The sequence below is a fragment of the Thunnus maccoyii genome, chromosome 16 (genome assembly GCF_910596095.1).
Source record: "Thunnus maccoyii chromosome 16, fThuMac1.1, whole genome shotgun sequence".
NCBI classification, from domain to species: Eukaryota; Metazoa; Chordata; class Actinopteri; order Scombriformes; family Scombridae; genus Thunnus; species Thunnus maccoyii.
Window position 1 is genome coordinate 6,548,457 of NC_056548.1, and position 18,357 is coordinate 6,566,813.

Sequence of the window (18,357 nt, forward strand, 5' to 3'; positions counted from 1 at the left end):
CCGGAATGGATTTTCAACACAAAGTCACAGCCAAAAGACTGTGTTCATTAAAGGGACAGAAACTTCACACTTCACAAACCTACAGATGGGCTCCAAACAGTGCACAAGAGCTCCAGAGAGAAACTGGACACCACGTATGTTCACAGTAAAGAAAGCAAAGACCAAACAAGTAAAAAAAAAAAATTAAAAAAAAAGAACCAAATCTTTATTACTACAGCTCTTAAATCCCAACTGAAGAAATTCAGCCACAAAGCCACAAAACAAAAAGAGACTAATAGGAGCTACAGTACTCACAGCTGGACAAAATGAAAAATAATAGTGGATGGTGGTGAGACAGCTCAAGGAACATCCAAGAAAACAAAAAATAACAATTCAATTTTTAAAATAAATACTGTAAAACATTGCTTTCTTGTATGAAAGCAGTACACTATAAAGATTAGAAGATACTGTACTATATACTGTATATAGAATAGACTGGTTCAACCAAGGTCTTTTCTCAATCAATGCACCAACAGTAGATTGCATAATCTCAGGCTAAATCAGTCCACTGCATTGTAAAAATGCTCAGTTTTCAAGTGCAATAATGTAATTAATTGCATAGTCTGAGTCATTTCATTTCCTTTAAAGTGCAACTGTGTGTTTTATCCTATAACACCAGAGGGTCAAAGTCTGCACAGTGGAACTCAAACATCTAAGTGAAGGAATGAGAAGAAAAAAATATTTAACGTGGATGGGGACTTAAATATAACTTAATGGTGTCTCAAAATCATTTCAAGTCAAGTGCATGAAAGTGTATTTCAGTATATTTGTAATTGCACTAATTATATATAATCAATAGGTTAAGTACATTGTTAGTGTGTTCAGCATGCTTTAAACTTTTTTGGGGGTGGGGGGTATTGGTGAATATTAAATGAGAATTTAATTTAAAATTGAAAAGCTAATTTCAATGAGTTCCAGCCAAGTGATATGACCACACAGGCAGTCGACATTGCTTACACAAGTCTTGATGTGAAATGAAATGAGAAATGAAAAATACCTCTTCATTTCTAAATTAAAATCAACAGAAATTATATATTTCCATGGTAACAAACAGCGTAGCAACAATGAATCATTAATGTAGCCTTGTTTAATGTTTTTGTTTGTTTGTTTTGAATTGAATTGCGAAAATCCATAAATATGATACAGATGAACCCTCCACCCACCCAACTTGTTTTTCAGTAATTGATCTTTTTCAATAATACAAGTGGAAATCTTTGACATACAATAGTTTTTTGTTTCCTAAATAATTTTATTTATGTGGGATACAGAGTATACTTACATACAGTCCATTACTGTGTGCTTTATTTTCTTCTATTTTTAAGCTTTGCCTGTGGGATTACCTCCCACACAATAAGAACAAAGAAAAGTGGACAGATCAGTAAATTAGAAAAAGGAAATTGTAATAGGATATTTCTTTTTGAATAAAAAAAACATGAAAAAGCAAGGGCACAGGTCAAAGAAAGAAAGCACCATGGCAACAACCATCATCACCATTGTCATAATTGTTCCATTTAAAAGCAACAAAAAACAAAACAAAACACATTTTCTGCGGTCAATCACCAAATAACAGTCATGTCACCACTTAAACCCCTTGAAACAGCTCTCGTCTACCCATTTCAAAAATACAACCACATAAGTACCAATTGAAGGCAGCATGTATCTCTCAACCCCCTTTCACCTGCAAAATAGCTAAATAAATAGCTTGACCTGTCCTTCAACAATCATGTTGAATGCAACCCTGCCAACATTATGGGATCTTCCATGAGGGTTTGATGGCATGTCTATGTACACACACACACACACACACACACACACACACACACACACACACACACACACACACATATATATATATTATTATTATTATTATTATTATTATTATTTTATTTTGTATTTTTGTATTTTTACATAGAATTCAATGTAATTTAACATTCAAAACATTAAGTAATTGAACAATCCTGTTAAAAAAAACTATGATATTCCATTATATTAATTTACAGATTACTGCCTTTATTTTATGGTGAATTTTTAATAAAAAATAATTTACACTTAATGTAGAAAAAACAAAAAAACTGTAAAATAATACAGTAAACTTCTTTGAAATAACTGTTTTTACAGTGTACTGTAACTGTCAACATTCATTATTCATTATTCATACAGTGCTTTGGCAGTACTATATTTTGTTATGGTCATGCCAGTAAAGTTATTTGAATTTGAATTTGAGTTTGAATTTGAGAGAGAGACACTTTTGATGTCCTTTAATAAAAACAAAGGCACTTAAAACTAAGATTACACACAACTTCTACCCATTGAGAAAAAGGTAAAATAAACCAAAATCACACCTCACAGACTCCCCTTATTTCACCCACCAATCATGCTTCAACACGTGCACACACACACACACACACACACACACACTCCTTATAAGAGGACCAGCATACTCAATTATGAACAAAAATACAAATACATGATATCAAGCCATCACATTCAGATACATATACAGAGACCCTCTTCCCCCACAGTACAAACAGGTTTCAGAAGGTCTGTACACCAGACCTTCTGAAACCCAACAATATCATTTACCAGACTGTAATAAACATATCTAGCCCCTTCAACAGTAAAACCGGGTCCACTGGCCCACAGTCCTTCACTTTATTCCTCCTTGTGAGCTAAGTAGCCAGTTTAGCCTGCTCAAACAGAAAGTTCATCAGCACAAATTCAAGGAAAAACCAACATAAAGTGCAACCAGAACAGCTTCAGTGCACCTTGGCATTGATTGTACAAGTCTCTGAACTCCACTGGAGGGATGAACACCATTCTTCCAAAAGATATTCCCTCATTTGGTGTTTTTATGATGGTGGTGGAGAGCGCTGTCTAACACATCAGTCCAAAATCTTCCCATAGGTGTTCAATTGTCCAAAACTGGGCCTGCTCAACATTTTTATACATGCCACAGAGCATGATTAGATGTTAATTGCTTAATTATATCATGCAGTGCACCTGTGTGGAAGCATCTGCTTGTTATGTTTCTCCACACATTTATTCACATTTTTCCTTTAATTTGTAAGTGCGTTATGAATGGATATTCTAATGCTCGCAAGAAAAACTTACTTCAATATTCATTTGGGCACCTGACTGTTGTTTTAAGACAGACTTCAAAAAAATTGGTGAACATGTCCTTTAAATGCCTCCTTGGTGTTTGGCGTCCTCCGGTGGTGACGGTGTGAACTACAGAGACGGACTCCGGAACTGGAGGCGGATACGAGCCTGACCTGTGGTGGACGCACAAATGAAGATGTCAGATGCACAAGCGCATCGGTTGTGTTTGTTGCTTTTTGCTTTGGTTTTCCGTCCCGGGACAGCGGCAGAGGTCTCCGTATGGAGCGTTGACATCAACTCGGTCAGTGTTATCATACTCAACGTTTGCATTTTTTGCATTTATTGCAGAGTGTGTCGTGCTAAAGGCTCCGTAGCAGCTGGTAGACCGGGGAAGCTAACTAGCCCCGAGCAAACCCTTCATTACTTGTCAGATCCTGACGGTGCTGCTGACAGGTTCACTACAATCCTGCACGCATGTCTGAGAAGATGAGCTTAATTAAAAACATAACTCTGCTTGTTAATTATTATACTGCGTCCTGATGGATAGTAGTGCTTTCTGCGCTGCTACCACTGGATTTGAGTAAAGACAGGTCATTTACAGAAGGAAAAGCCACTGATATGTGATTAGAAGAATAATAGATCAATCTGTCAGCAACATAAAGCTATCACAGGACGTTTTACTGTGGTTAATATAAGGGTGACTCAAACTGTTATTATCTCAGTGTGTAAGAAGGAGTTACAGTAATTATTCTTTTCCAGAAATGACAAATCAGATTAACACACCTGCTAGTGAAATTACAGCATGTGTGAGCTGGATGTAGGCCATCCTATCAGCAGGGGTGGAAGAAGTAACGTTACTCACATCTTAGTAAATGTAGTAATACCACAGTGAAAAAATACTCAATCACAAGGAGAAGTCCTGCATTTTAAATCTTATTTAAGTAAAAGTACATAGCCTAAGCATTGTCAGCAAAATGTGCTTTAAGTATCAGAAGAAGTACTCATTATGCAGATTGACCCAAGTTAGAGTGTTATATTTATTATGAATAAATAAATGAAACCTTTATTGCCTCCAAAGAGCACAAAAGAACATCAAAACCCATCAACAACCATACATGACAGTACATAATATAACATAAAACATAGCATCATAAAAACATCATAAAAAGCATGTGTACATGTGTGTGTATATATCGTATATATCTGACAACATATACACCGATACCGGTACATCTGGGATAGGTCAATATCGGCCAACTGTTATATCGCTCTAATCTGCAGATCTTGAAAAGTCTTAAAAAGAATTGATGTAAATTTCTCCATAAAACAGCCACAGGAGGTTTTTAAGACTTAAATTTCATTCATGAAGGTCTTAAATATTTTTTTCTCGCCTGCCGCAGGCAGTAATGTTAGTTATAAAATATATTTTTAATGTAATTTTAGCAAAACTTTGCTGGAACATCCAGTTCCTTACTTTAAATGAATTAGTTATTTTTTTAATTGGTTATTGTGAATGAGTTAATGAGTATGGATGATTAATGAGTAATTAGTTATATTATTGGAAATGATTGTTATATATTGCCATTAAGTAATGACAAAAATGTGAAATAAATCTAAATCAATTGATATTTTTTTCACATTGCACTATGTATCTATTTATCTTATTGATTTCTGTCTGGTATTAAAAATGTCTGAAGAAGTCTGAAATTTAACTTGGTGAATCTTGCAGAAACCCTGGTGTACTGAGTATAACAATGCATATAAAACAAACTGATTATATGTTGTTTTGTGTATAATATATTGATCTGAAAAGTAACTCCTTACTATAGCAGTGAACTAAATGTAGTGGAATAAAAAGTACAATATTTTCCCTGTAAAATGTAGTGCAGTGGAAGTATAAAGTAGCACCAAATGGTAATACTCAATTAAAGTACCTCAAAATTGGACTGAAGTACAGAACTTGAGTAAATGCACGTAGTCACCATCGACCACTGCGTATGATGAAGTACATTTGTTTTTTCAGAAGATGTGGATGCATGTTTGTCTGGATAATTTGTTCTTTCAGGAAATAGACTGCAAATGTTTCCAAATGTGTTTGAGACTAGTGGTTGACTTGTGACATTCCTAATGTGGTTGAAATAAAGGTCATAAAACCTTTCAGCAGGTAAGTATTTATAAGATTGAATGAGACATAGGAAATTTAAATATTGGTTTAGCTGCAGCCTGTATAAATGTAAGTTCCTGTCAAAATTCATTGATTTTGACCTGAAATACAGTTAATAATTAAAAAAAAAACTTCCACACTTCCAGACATTGTTAGACATACATTTCAAACAGTCTGCAGCTGATGTTACACTGCACCTTAAAAAACAGGTGTTATAAAAATGATGATTACACTGTGTATGAGTGTTAGTATTTTATCTAGATCATGATGAATTGTTCCCGTCTTGTACTGCAACTCTGCAACATCAGCAGACTCATCAGCTACAGTTAAAGGGAGTTCAGTATTATTTTTGTAAAGAGGAAGATGTAGAAATTAAAATTCGTCAGAGAAAGGGTGAGGCATGTCATCTGGGGGTCAGTTGAGCAAGATGTCTACTGGACAGGAGAACTGAAAACAGATATGACGTTATCAATAAGTCTGTATTTGATAGATTAAGAAAAGAACTGTAACGTATAAAACCCTGTTATAGGCGCTTCTCGAGGTGCCTTTTTCTTTGTAACCTCATCCTGCGTGTTGCGTTGTGAAACGCTCCTTCTTGTGCAAGAAAATAAATTGTGTTAAATTTGATACTTCGGCTCCGGTCTCTATTGTTTAACGGTCATTAAGAAGATGTGTCTTAGTCAGAGTTGCAACTAACGACTATTTTCACTAGTTAATCTGTTTAATCTGTTGATTATTTTCTCTTTTAATCAAATAATCTTTTGGTCAATAAAATGTCAGAAAATGGTGAAAAATGTCTGTTGTGTTTTCAGACAAAAGATGCTGTGTTTCGGAAGACGCTGTACGCCAACACCACCATCTTTATGAAGTGTAAGTAGCCTGACGTGTCCCTAATTCATATATTCAGGCAATATATTCAAAAATATATTTACATGCCAACAATTCAGGTATAAACGTCCCCCAAACTTCACATCCCCTTTAAAGCCCTTCAACTTTAATATTTATGATATCAAGATACAAAGTACAAAGATAATTTTGGAATATTTCCTGTAGCAGGACATTGATTCAGGTACTGTCTACTAACATTAACACTAAATTGACTGTCGAGTTCATCCTTTTTGTTGGTTGTGATGGTGCTCAGTGTGGACAGACAACCAAAGTAAAAAGCTAAAACAAACCACAATCAAATTTTTTCAATTGCATTAAATCGAGGTCAGGTCGTTACGCAACAATAGTTCAACAGGCAAATGTGATGTTATTTATAGAAAGGCCCTTTGTCTCTTTTTACTGTCTTTCCCTTAAATGTTATGCTGTGCCTGGCTCATGGTTTGGCTTAATGCCTTTAACAGCCTCCCTGTGTGAGCTGTGATAATTATCTTATTGCAGAATCACAATACACGAAGCACCAAAGCTGTTTTTGTAACTGGCTTTGTAGCACTCAAATTCACTCGCTTAACGTTGGCTAAAATATTAAAAATAAGCCAGATGTCCTGCAACCTGCAGGGCAGATTTTCCTGGTAAACCTGCACACAGAACCCCTTTTTTGGCACTAGAAACAAAATGCCATTGTTTGAAATGATAAATACTGTTGGAAACTGATTTTATTTGCAGCACAGTATCACGGTGAAAATGTCTCTTCTGCTCTACATGGTGATTCTCAGAGATATGCTCATATGCTTCCCTACTGTCGCTGTCGTCTACCTCACCAGATGGCTGATTTGGTAGATGATCTTTTAAAAAGCATCTCTTTATTTTGCAGAAATTAAAAACATTTGAAAGGAAAATGTTCCCTCAAAACTCAGTGTCAGAGACTAGTTTTTATTTATCGGTGTAGCAGTTTTTTATTCTTGCTAATAAGTCATCAGATTACCCTGATTTTGTTATTTTCTGTACATTTGCAATGGAGTTTAGTAGGAGAAGGATGCAATCTAAAACAGTAGACAGCAGTAGATTGAAGACTACTTCCTCTCCTCTCTACGGCCTCCAGTTCACATCAGCATTCAACAGTAATAAAGTCCAGATAGACCAGGATGTAATGCAGCAACATGTCATAAAGAAATAGTGGAAGTCACTTACTGAAGTAGAACTCGATAAGGGAGGTCGGAGGGGGGGAAGTAAATTAAGTTACAACCCACAGAGCGACTCCTGGAGTGCTTTGAACATCAGAAATTGACATGTGATGGTATGTAACACCTGGTGGGGACTCAGGCCTTTGAGTAACTGCTTTTTCTTTTTTTATCTCTCTCTGCAGTCCAGGGTGACACGGGGTCATGTGATAGAAACCTGGCTTTCAACATCAGCTGGTACCTGCGCTCCTCTGTCTGCTATAATGAAGTCTTTAACACACCAGTGAGTATTGATTTTTCTCTGTTGACGTCTGACTTTTGACCGCTTGTTCTGCCATGAATGTAACTATTTTCACTCAGAAAATAACACTCTTTAAAGACTGTGAAAGCCTCTGACTGTAGAGTCTTAAAATTGAACTAAATTTAAGACAAGTTTATCTATATGTTAAGGCTTTCAAGAACTTTTTGGCACTTTTCAGTCTCACTTCTCTGGACTTTTCGGGGGTTTTGGCTTCAACAGATTCAATAGATTGTCAGTGAGAGCAGCTGGCGTGTCCCTCCTGCAGACGTTCCTGAGTGCTTTCATGGCCTCTGGCTCCACTTCCATCTTTGTGCCAGCGCTGTCTCTTTTTGTCCAGAAGCGTCTCAAACTCAGCTGCTGCCGCTTCGGCTTTCACCTTGTCACTGCTGGTCTTGAAGTCAGGGTCAAAGAGTGTGGCTCTGTTGTGGGCACCTGTAGTTTGATCAGGGCTTTTGAAAAGTCAGTGTCTTATTCTGTCAGACTCAAAACACTCTTTGAAAACGGGGAGAACACAAGACGAGAGCAGCTGGCGTTATTTTCTTCTTTAATCTTCACTCTCCTCAGATGAAAACAGGATATTTTAATAAACAAACAATACGTTCCACAATGATTAAACTTATGTGCTATGACTATTTCAAGTGTTCTGTTGGATTCCTCTGTTGGAATCAATTTTTTTCCATTTAGTCTCCATCTTCATCACTCGCACTCTCAAACATCTGCACATCAGTTTGCAATCAGTAAAGTGCATCGACAAGCTCGGATGTGCAGCTTTGCCACAAATCTGTTGTGTAAGCAAAGTGAACCACATGTGTGATTATTGATTTCTACAACAACTCTTTCATCATTCATTTAATTGTATTACTGGACAAAAGTATCATCAGGCCCTTGAAAGTTTTTTTCCCTCCGCTGTCCGAACAGGAACCACATGCGTAGCAACCGTCTCTGTCTTTTGATGTTTTTACGACATGTGTTGCGGCTAATAAATGAGTCAACCAGTGTAAGATGGTGTTGAATTGAAAGGTTCAGGTGATGTTTTCAAGCATTCTTCATACCAACTAATTATTTTAAGTCGAGCAAAAAAGATGCGTTTCTTGTTTTGCCATTATCAATATTTATTAATCTATACAATCAATATATTGTTGTGTGCAGCTACAGTTCACTGCAGTCTATATAAAGTCTACATTGGATACATATATGACATTTTTTTAAACTGCTGCCATGTATTTACATTTTGAATATTTAAAGTAAAAATACATTCCTGTACATGATTTCCCTTGATTACCCTACAATAAATATACACAACTCTTTATTATTATTATTATTGTGAAACAGTGTAGTGAAATGACACTTTTGTTATTACCAAACGTGCTGTTGGGTCATAACTGTATTAATCTGCCTGTTTAATGTAGAGTCAACACTGTCTTTCATAAATTTGGTACATATTGCATAATCATAACGTTAGAGAATAACCGACTGCGTTGCTTAATTGACTTTTTTCCTCAATTTTCTCCTTTAGGACAGCAAAGCGATGAACATGTTTGGTATGGACCACATGTTGAAAGACGGCTGGACGGGCTTCTACAGCCAAGGCTACATGTACTTCGACAACTGCTCCGTCCTCTTCTTACCGAAGGTTTGTGACTAAAATGAATAGCATATTAATGTAGGGTTGCGGTGTACATTAGCTGAATTTCAGCATTCAGCTGCAGATTCCTATTCCCATTTACACCTTGATATTTACATATTTCTTTACTCTGTCCTTCCTCTAAGGTTTATTATGCAGATTTCAACCCATATCAGCCTCTGTCCAGCCCGAAGGTGAGTCACAAAGCTGATATACAGAACAGTGCTTATTAAACTCCAAACACTATGAATCAGTGATCTTTAAATGTTATTTGCATATTGTTCTTTTTAGAGCGACCCGTCAAATCAGAGCCTTATTTGGCCCGACAAGCCGGTAAGACATTCGATTACTTTTAATGAAAATATCTTTAAATATTCAAGGTTTTGATAAAGATTCAAACCGTGACGTTAGAAACTTTTTGGCTGATTGAGGCAATTGCAAAAATATAAAGAGCATAAAAATGTAAATGTTGAATATTTTTTTTAGCTCATAACTGTCTTCTTGCAGGACATCAGCGCCGTGGCCAAAGCCTGGGAGGACAGTCCATACCTGTTCATAGCGAAGGTGCAGCCATTGTTCCGCGGAGTCGAGGATGACGACATCGGGGCAGAGCAGCTCAACTTTGCTTTTACAAGTGAGAAACAACAACATTTTACTCACAGAGCTCTAAAATCTCTCATATTTACCCAGTAGAGAAAAATGAAAAAATCTGGGAAAAACTAACAACTGAGAATTTTTAAAGTGACACTTTTGTTTTTTTTTCTCCAGTGAAAGTAGAGATGAAGGGACCACATGACTACTCCTCTCCAGCAGACTGGCCCCTGATGATGGTATGTATCATAATTTATGTGAATTGGTGTTCCATAATGGTCTAAATATTGTGTTTTATAATAGCTTGGGGCCATAATAGTTGTCCAATTTAAACACATTGAACATTGTTGCAAAGTTGGCAGCTTGAATAGGAGAATATCTATTTGTCTGAATGATAATGATAATAATCTCCTGTGTATCACAGTTCTTCATGGTCATGTGTATCGTGTACGTGCTGTTCGGGACTCTCTGGCTCTTCTGGTGCGCCTGCTATTGGAGGGATCTGCTTCGGATCCAGTTCTGGATCGGTGCCGTCATCATCCTCGGCATGCTGGAGAAAGCTGTGTTCTACTCAGAATACCAGAGCATCCGTTACAAAGGAGACTACAGTTGGTCGACATTTCGATTTTCGTTCGTGGCACAAGTTTTGTTTTGTCTTTTTTTTACTCAAGTCTGTTTATAATCATAATTTTGTTTGTGTGTTTTTGCTCTACACAGTTCAAGGTGCTGTGATTTTTGCTGAGCTGCTCTCTGCTCTCAAAAGATCTCTAGCTCGAATCCTGGTCCTCATTGTCAGTCTTGGCTACGGCATAGTCAAGTAAGTTCAGTCTTCTAAAAAAAATGACCTTTTAATCTGTCTGATGTCTCAGTACTTTGACATTTTAAGATCATTATTTTTTCCACCAGGTACATATTAAAAATGCTCATTTGTTGTTCTTTACAAATAAAACCCAGTGGAGGATTTGTGCTTAACAAGTATGTTAACAAGCCATTTCAGCTACATTTGTTTGTGTAACTGAACTTTTTTTTTGCACCGTGTGTAGGCCCAGGTTGGGTACCACAGTGCACCGGCTGGTAGCTGTCGGCCTTCTCTACCTGCTCTTCTCCTCTGTGGAAGGTGTGCTGAGAGTGACGGGTGTAAGTGACAACGGTTTATAAACTCCATCATCCTCAATATTTGTATTAACCTACAGATGTAATCTAGGACACAGTGAAAGTCAGAAAAATCATCTCGTACCTCAAACAGCCTGAACACCAATTTTTTTTCCTCTTATTTAAACTTCTATGTATTTTCATGGTTGTCTGTTAAAGCACAATGTGGCAGCTTACAAGCTTCAGATTGCAGTGAGATGTAACTTCTTGTTTTGTAATCTAATCTATACCAGCCACTCTGCTCTGTGAAGATACACTGTGTCCCAAAAAATACGAAACGGATGAAAGAGGAAAAAGATTTAGGAAGGCACACTCTCCCCGCTGTTCAGGAGATCATTTATTTTCCTGTTCTCACAGATGAGTTTCATCCAGACAAATATAATGAACTTGCTGCGTTTCAACCATTGCAGATGGGACATTATCTGTTACGGCCTCCACAGGCTGATTGAAGCTGGTAGTTTGGTATATTTTTACATAAAAAATCTTGCCTAGTGCCGCTTTCAAGGCACTCTGTATAAATAAATTAGATTTGACTAGAGGAGACGATAGAGAGGGAAGGTTATGTGAGGATTCAGGCTCTCAGAGGCAGACGAGTGATGATAATGGAGAACGACGAATTTGATCCAAGAGTGATTCTCAAAAGCAGCTAAAGACACTGCGGCAAGTTCAAAAAGTCACGAAAACGTAAAGTTATACAAGCAAACATAAGATAAGAAAGACAGTGAGCAGAACAGAGATGGAGGTTATGTAGTTTGGTGAACAGATGTGTTTTGTCTGGAGGAAGATCCGAAGAGGAGAGACATAAATCTTCACCCGATCTTAACACAAGCTATCTTAAGTTTAAAGAAAGCACAGAGACTTCCTTTATGTTTCAGTAATTATTGTCTTTCCCAGTAACATTCCCACACAAACACTTTGCTCCTGTTTGTCTTCTAGGCTCATGGTGCCACTGCCTGGTTTGATCTTGTATGTAAAATCCGACTCTTGTCTTCTCTCTCCAGGGTTTCTACGGGACGGTTGCTCTCGTGGCGAATCTCAGCCTCTCTCTCATCGATTCCTGTGTCATGTGGTGGATATCCTTTACTCTACCAGCCACACCGGTTACTCAAGATTTGCATTTTCAGAAGTGTTGTAGATATAAGCCTTTAATTATGGTTATTTGAATATATATATATATACAATATGTTGTCCTTAATTTGCATCCACATTTTCATCAGTCTGTCCCAAACCACTCGTCTCCTGAAGCTCCGCAGAAATGTAGTGAAGCTCTCTCTGTATCAGCACTTCACCAACACTCTCATCTTCTCTGTTGTCGGTGAGTTACAGCTGCTGAACGGTGAGAAATAAAAATGAGACGGAGCTTTGAGGTCCAGAAACAGCTGCTGCATTTTGATCGGTTAACAAGATCCACATCTGAAACTGCAATAAAACAGATTTCTGTTTCTGTTTTTCTGAAATAGATATGTTGCAGGTGCACTAATGAAAGTTTTGACTTATAACATCTGTTTTAGTAAATTATCACTTTCCTGTGGAAACTATGTATCTCCAAAGCATCAACTTTTCATGGGCTAAGAAAAAGTGATAATTCAGTTTTTCTTGACAACTGACAACAGTTCAGAACTTTCTTAACCCCTAAAAGAACATTTAATCCTTCTGTTTATCTTAAAGGGGACATAGCATGCTTCCTGAAAGTCAAAAGCCAGGGCTTCAGCCTGTTCTGGAGCGCTTCATCTGCAAAGTTTCCTCTACCTACCCATTGAACTGATGTTACATTGTCTTTCTTGTTACACATTTTAAAAGTGTATATTTTGAGTAAAGAACGAGAAAAAGAAGCCGACTACTACTGTTTGTTTACGTAGCCCCCGCAGCTGACGGGAGTCTGCTGACCAATCAGACCAGAGCCGGGTTCATTGGGAGGGGGGCCTTAAAGAGACAGGAGCTAAAACGGCCTGTTTCAGACAGAGGCTGAACTGAGGGGCTGCATTTACAGCCAGTATAAGATAAATAAGGAGTTTTTGTACTGTAAATCATGCAAAGATATTCCAGTAGAGCCGCAGAATATAAATATAGACGTGGAAATGTGCATGATATGCCCTCTTTAAAAATTAAAATTCACCAAATTCAAGATACATGGTTTTCACTTGACAGGGACGATATGCTCCTCGTGTATTAACGTTATGTAAATGTATTTCTATATTTGCATCTCCTTTGACTAGAAAAACCTTTTGTTCAATTTTCTAATTTTGCTGTCACTGAAGGGAGGTTTCTGAGCATTTGCATATTGTTTACAGACATCAAAGTGAGAGCAGTGTTTACTTTGTGTCCACAGCTTCCATCATATTCATCATCTGGACCACCAAAGTCTTCAAGCTGGTGGACTGCCAGACGGTCAGTTTGTTTTCTCTTATTGATTGATGGTCGTATTGTGTTCCGGTGCTCTTCTCTTCATGAGGTTTCTGTTTCTTGTTTATACAGAGATGAAAAATGAACTTTCCTTCCACTATTTTCTATTTTTATCCTCTCTGCAGGGTTGGAGGGACTTGTGGGTAGACGATGCCTTCTGGCGTCTGCTGTTCTCCACCATACTGCTGGTCATCATGGTGCTGCTGCGGCCCTCTGCCAACAGCCAGAGGTCAGGGTCAGTCTGAAGCTCGGGCTTACCCTGGAGCCGAAAACCATTACTGTGAAAATTCCCAGTAGTTGATCTTATAGGCTCTGTTCTGTTTTCTCTCAGATTCTCCCATTCCCCTCTGATTGACGAAGATGATGAAGAGGAGGAGGCCAAGGAACCTATGTTGAATGAAGCTTTTGGTAAGATTTATTATCGTCCTGCTTTCAATTGCAAGATCAGCCAAGGGTCATCTAAGAGTTACCTGTTATTGAAGACACCTGTGTCCACCTGAGAAATACCGTTTAAAGGACCAGTGTGTAAGATTTAGTGGCATCTAGTGGTGAGGTCGCAAATTGCAACCAACTGAATACCCCTCCACCTCCCCCTCCCCTTCCAAGAGTGTAAGAGAAACTTGCGAAAAACATGAAAGGCCTTCTCTAGAACCAGTGTTTGGTTTGTCTGTTCTGGGCTACTGTAGAAACATGGCGGCCTCCATGGAAGATGTAGATATAAAGGGCTCACTCTAAGGTAACAAAAACACAACTATTCCTATTTTAATGGGATTATACACTGATGAAAACATACTTATGAATATTATATTCCAAATCTGCCAAGTCCATTCCACTAGATGCAACTAAATCTTACACACTGGTCCTTTAAATTGATCAACAAAGTAGGAGTTCCTTCCCCAGACGACATCAGGACACAGCAAGTGTCAGTTAGTGTTGCCAAGTTATTTTGTCACTATTTTTGACTGAGGCTAGATCATTTTGTCTCTGATGCTTGTGATTGATTTAGCATTTATTTAATGTCATTCAGTGTTTGCTATCAAACAACACTGCCCAATCAGCTAATCAGTATTGTCTTGTAAACACATCTGTTATACATGCTAGCTAAAATATCCAGTGAGAGCTACTAGTAGAGCTGATATTTGCATATTAATATAGATTTTGTCTTTTTTTTAAATTTAAAATGAAAGCCAAATTCCAGGCTTTGTTTTAGGTTGAACTGGAGATCCACTGATATTTAAACCATACTGTAGTAGACTAGGTTTACTCCAAAAATTGACAAAAGCACTGTGGTAGATCCAAGCTTTCGGTTTTACTTAAGTCTGGATCTGCAACAGTGCCTCTGTCTTTTTTTTAGAGTAACTCTATTGATATGTTTTAGGTTAACTGAGCCGATGATTTTTCAGCTTCAATTTAAAAGGCTTTAGTGTAGATGGCAGGGCCGTGTAGCCTGCAGAGATGAAGATAAGACAGTTTTCCTCATGTTTGTCACATCAATACACTAAATGTGGAAACACTTATCACACAATCTTTCCCGAAGATCTGTCAATTGCTCCATTGTTAGCCACTGTTTTCACTTTGGCATTTCTGTAATGGACCTTTGTGATAGTGCCAGTAATGTTTCCAGGAGATTTGCGCTGCACCCGCAAAGCTTCTATTCATCGTTTTCTGTTATGTGAAAAACCCACACATCTGAAAATAATGTTCGGCCAGGTCTGCTCTCAACTTGCCTCAGAGCCTCCAAAGACGACCTTGTCAGCCGTTTGGTATAATCCAGTGCCACTGAAGGCCATGATCCAAGTCTGTTCACGCACACACATGTGCTGAACAGATTCATTTAAAAAATGTTCATCTTATGAGAATATATAACATACATAGCAAATTTAGTTACCTAGTTATGCTATAATCATATTATTGGATTGGACAAGGGTCTTTTATATGATCTCACATGCCTTTTTTTTCTTTTTTTTTCTTTTTAGAGGGAATGAAGATGAGAGGGTCAAAGCCTGATACTAACGGCTCCCAGAAATTGTTGAGCAAAGAGGTGGGTCGACTCTCTGCTTCCAGTTTGTCCACTTAATTTTTTTCTTCTTAATACACAATTAAATTGTTTTGTGTTTTTAAACTCTGCTTTTGCTAGGATGAAGACCTAAAATGGGTAGAGGAGAACATCCCTACAACTGTTGCTGATGTGTAAGTAAAGTAATTTTTAGACTGAGAGCTACAGAGATTCAGCATATTGATTAAGGACAGTTTAACAGGACAAACGCTTGTCTATAGACACTTTCACCAGATTGAACCTGTGACTTTGTGGGGCAGTACAGTGTGTGAGCTCAAGTCTGTTGTGATGCCTTCAAAAAAGAACTGTTTCATACTATAGTGTTTTAAAAAAAGGGATTTTACACTACCTGGAAGTTGTGAGAATATGGTATCAGCTTAAAAACAGTAACCCTCCTTAATGTGTCATATCTCATCATCATCTTATGTAAGTGTATTTATGTAGGAATACCATTAATTCTCAAATGGTGACATTTTGGAAGAACTTCTTCAATCTGGTAACAAGTTAAAGTAAAAAAATCCAGAGGAAATATCTAAAAATGTTGTTTGACCCCGACTTCTACTGTGTGAATGCTTCTCTGATCTTTTTCTTTCTATACAGAGCTCTCCCTGTAATGCTCGATGAAGAAGAGGTAAAGGATCTTTACTTCCTCCTGCTAGTCCCATGACTTTCAGTCACATTTCTTTGTATTTAAAATGCTCGTGGTAATGACCGTTACCATGCAATTATTCTACAATGACATTACTGTACAGTCATTAACGTGTGGTCCTGTTTTCCAGGAAATCCTGAAAACCAAGATGGAGCGATCCAAGATGGAGTAGAACTTCTGTACGGACTGAAAATGTGAGATAATGATGTGAGAATGAAAAGAAAGCAATTTCACTGAGGCAGCAATGAATGCATTCTGAGTGATCTGATTACCAAAAAATGTGGGCAAAGCCAACTGTTCTCTCAGTCACTTAAGATTTTTTTTTTTTAATGTTATTTCACAAGTATTGTGTGACACGGTAATAATAATAATGATAAGCTCAAAGAAGCATGAGTGAGTTATAAAGCCACAGGGCAGCCCTGAGCTGGATGGGATGGCTGTTAACGTTAATACGAGCATTTTGAGACTGGGGTAAAACTGGAGAAATTACACAGCAGAGCACTTTGATAAAGATTTTATCTATTTCATAGCTGCTGAGTCTCTGCTTCACTGTCACAAACTTGGCCAAAATCAAGCAGAAACACGTTTTTTTTCTGCAACGCCCTTGGCGAAAATAGAATTTTTATCAAAATGCTGTCCTGCGGTTTTCTCTTTATTAATCTCTTAATAACATTTACTGTATTGGAGTGTGTGCTTTCTGGAGTACTGAGGAGAAGATGAAAACATTTGATAAGATATTAAGTTTCTGCCCAAGGGGTCAAACTTGTAGGAGCAGGAAGACTAACTTGGAATCTGTTCGGGTGCATATCAGGATGTTTGGCAGTCATTACAGCCAAAATATCAGATGATACTAATGGAGGGGAAAACACACACTGAGAACACCAATACCATAAGATTAGATTTAAAACAACACAGCATCTAACACTTGAACTTAAAGGTTATGTTCAGAGATGTAAAAAAAAAATGCTTTTTTTAAGCATGTGTTTTATTATGTTACATATTTAATAAGTCACATGATGGTGTACATGTAAACGAGAAAGTAGCCATATGATATGATTAATCATTTAGCCAGATAACTTTCAAAAAAAAAAGAAGCAATGTTTAAATTATATAACATATGCACATAACTAACCCTTTGTTGTTTGGCTAATTGAGTAATCCTGAATATACAAATATAAAAGCCACTGTTACTGTATGTAAACACGGCTGCATCAGTGACTGTTGATACTTGAAGCATATCACTGTTGTCAGGGGGAAACAGAATACTTCTGTGTGTCTTGTGTTCACTGGAGCACGCTGTCCGCTGGGCTGGGAGAAAGTAATGACCCTCTCAGGCATGAACGGATCTCAAAGCCTGGTATATATATATATACATAAATATACAGTGTCAACAGAACTGTCTGTTACTCCGGATCACCTTCTCTGAGATGTGATCTTTAAACGGATCTGTTAAAGCAACAGAAAGTATGACTCCAGTATTGGTGATTTTCAAGCTCGTGCTGAAAAATGAAAGACTGGATGACCCTTATAAAATATGTTCCTGGTCCGTTTTCAAGCATAAGTAGTCTAAAGTTAATGATGTTTTTCTGTTTTTTTTTTTTAAGTGAAGACACTTTCTCACATAACAGCAATGGTTTAGGTCTATCTCATGTTGTTGTCACCACACCAAAGTGAAAACTTTTTTTTTTTTGTTGCTACTGAATCACAGAATCCATCGATAAGCCTTGCAGATGTGGTGTAGGCCTAAATTTAAGTGTGCATCTGTGATTTACTCTATTTGTATCCCTTTCTCACTCCCCTTCCTTTAACAGGACCAGGGTTTTATAAAGGTCCTCACTCAAATTCAGTAGCACAGGGTAGTTTAAAAATTCAATTAAATATTGTACATGATCAGTAAGTAATTTTTTATCTAAGCATAGTTACAGATTCCTTTGAGCCTGCCCCATTCACACTGCAAAATAACCTTGCCTTATATGGCAGAATTATACTCTCATCCTTGTGCAATCTACTGCAGTATGTGTGGATATTCTAAATTCCTTAATTTATGTTTTTTTTTTTTATGTGTCCAAGTCTTGTCAAGGATATTTTATTTTAGAGAGACACTCAAGCCCGTTTTCTGAATGTGAGTCTGCATTGTAATGTGAAGCTGATGATATTGTATGGCTTTTTGCATAATGTCCTGCAATAAAATTTATATTGAAAGATGGTTAAAA

General features: G+C 37.4%; 1 protein-coding gene across 2 annotated transcripts; it reads left to right on the plus strand.

Moving 5' to 3' along the window:
- Positions 1-3,280: 3,280 nt before the first annotated feature.
- Positions 3,281-18,357, plus strand: LOC121880513 (transmembrane protein 87A-like). Of its 2 annotated transcripts, none has more exons than XM_042387780.1 (20): positions 3,281-3,439; positions 6,115-6,172; positions 7,554-7,651; positions 9,186-9,302; positions 9,440-9,487; positions 9,585-9,626; positions 9,801-9,927; positions 10,062-10,123; positions 10,309-10,492; positions 10,602-10,701; positions 10,928-11,021; positions 12,038-12,109; positions 12,243-12,351; positions 13,366-13,424; positions 13,565-13,674; positions 13,771-13,847; positions 15,416-15,480; positions 15,577-15,629; positions 16,096-16,126; positions 16,275-18,357. In XM_042387780.1, exons 1-20 carry the CDS (start codon positions 3,329-3,331, stop codon positions 16,314-16,316), a joined length of 1,659 nt encoding a protein of 552 aa, XP_042243714.1. In that variant the 5' UTR covers positions 3,281-3,328; the 3' UTR covers positions 16,317-18,357. The 2 variants fall into 2 exon arrangements, with proteins under 2 accessions (XP_042243714.1, XP_042243715.1); XM_042387781.1 differs by having other exon boundaries at positions 3,282-3,439; positions 13,565-13,668.

What these genes read in the sequence shown, in the direction of transcription:
- LOC121880513 (XM_042387780.1), top strand. Translation starts at nt 3,329, where the DNA reads ATGAAGATGTCAGATGCACAAGCGCATCGGTTGTGTTTGTTGCTTTTT. An exon ending in TTATTTGGCCCGACAAGCCG is followed by an intron (nt 9,627 to 9,800) that starts GTAAGACATTCG and finishes GTCTTCTTGCAG; the next exon opens with GACATCAGCGCCGTGGCCAA. An exon ending in GCTCAACTTTGCTTTTACAA is followed by an intron (nt 9,928 to 10,061) that starts GTGAGAAACAAC and finishes TTTTTTCTCCAG; the next exon opens with TGAAAGTAGAGATGAAGGGA.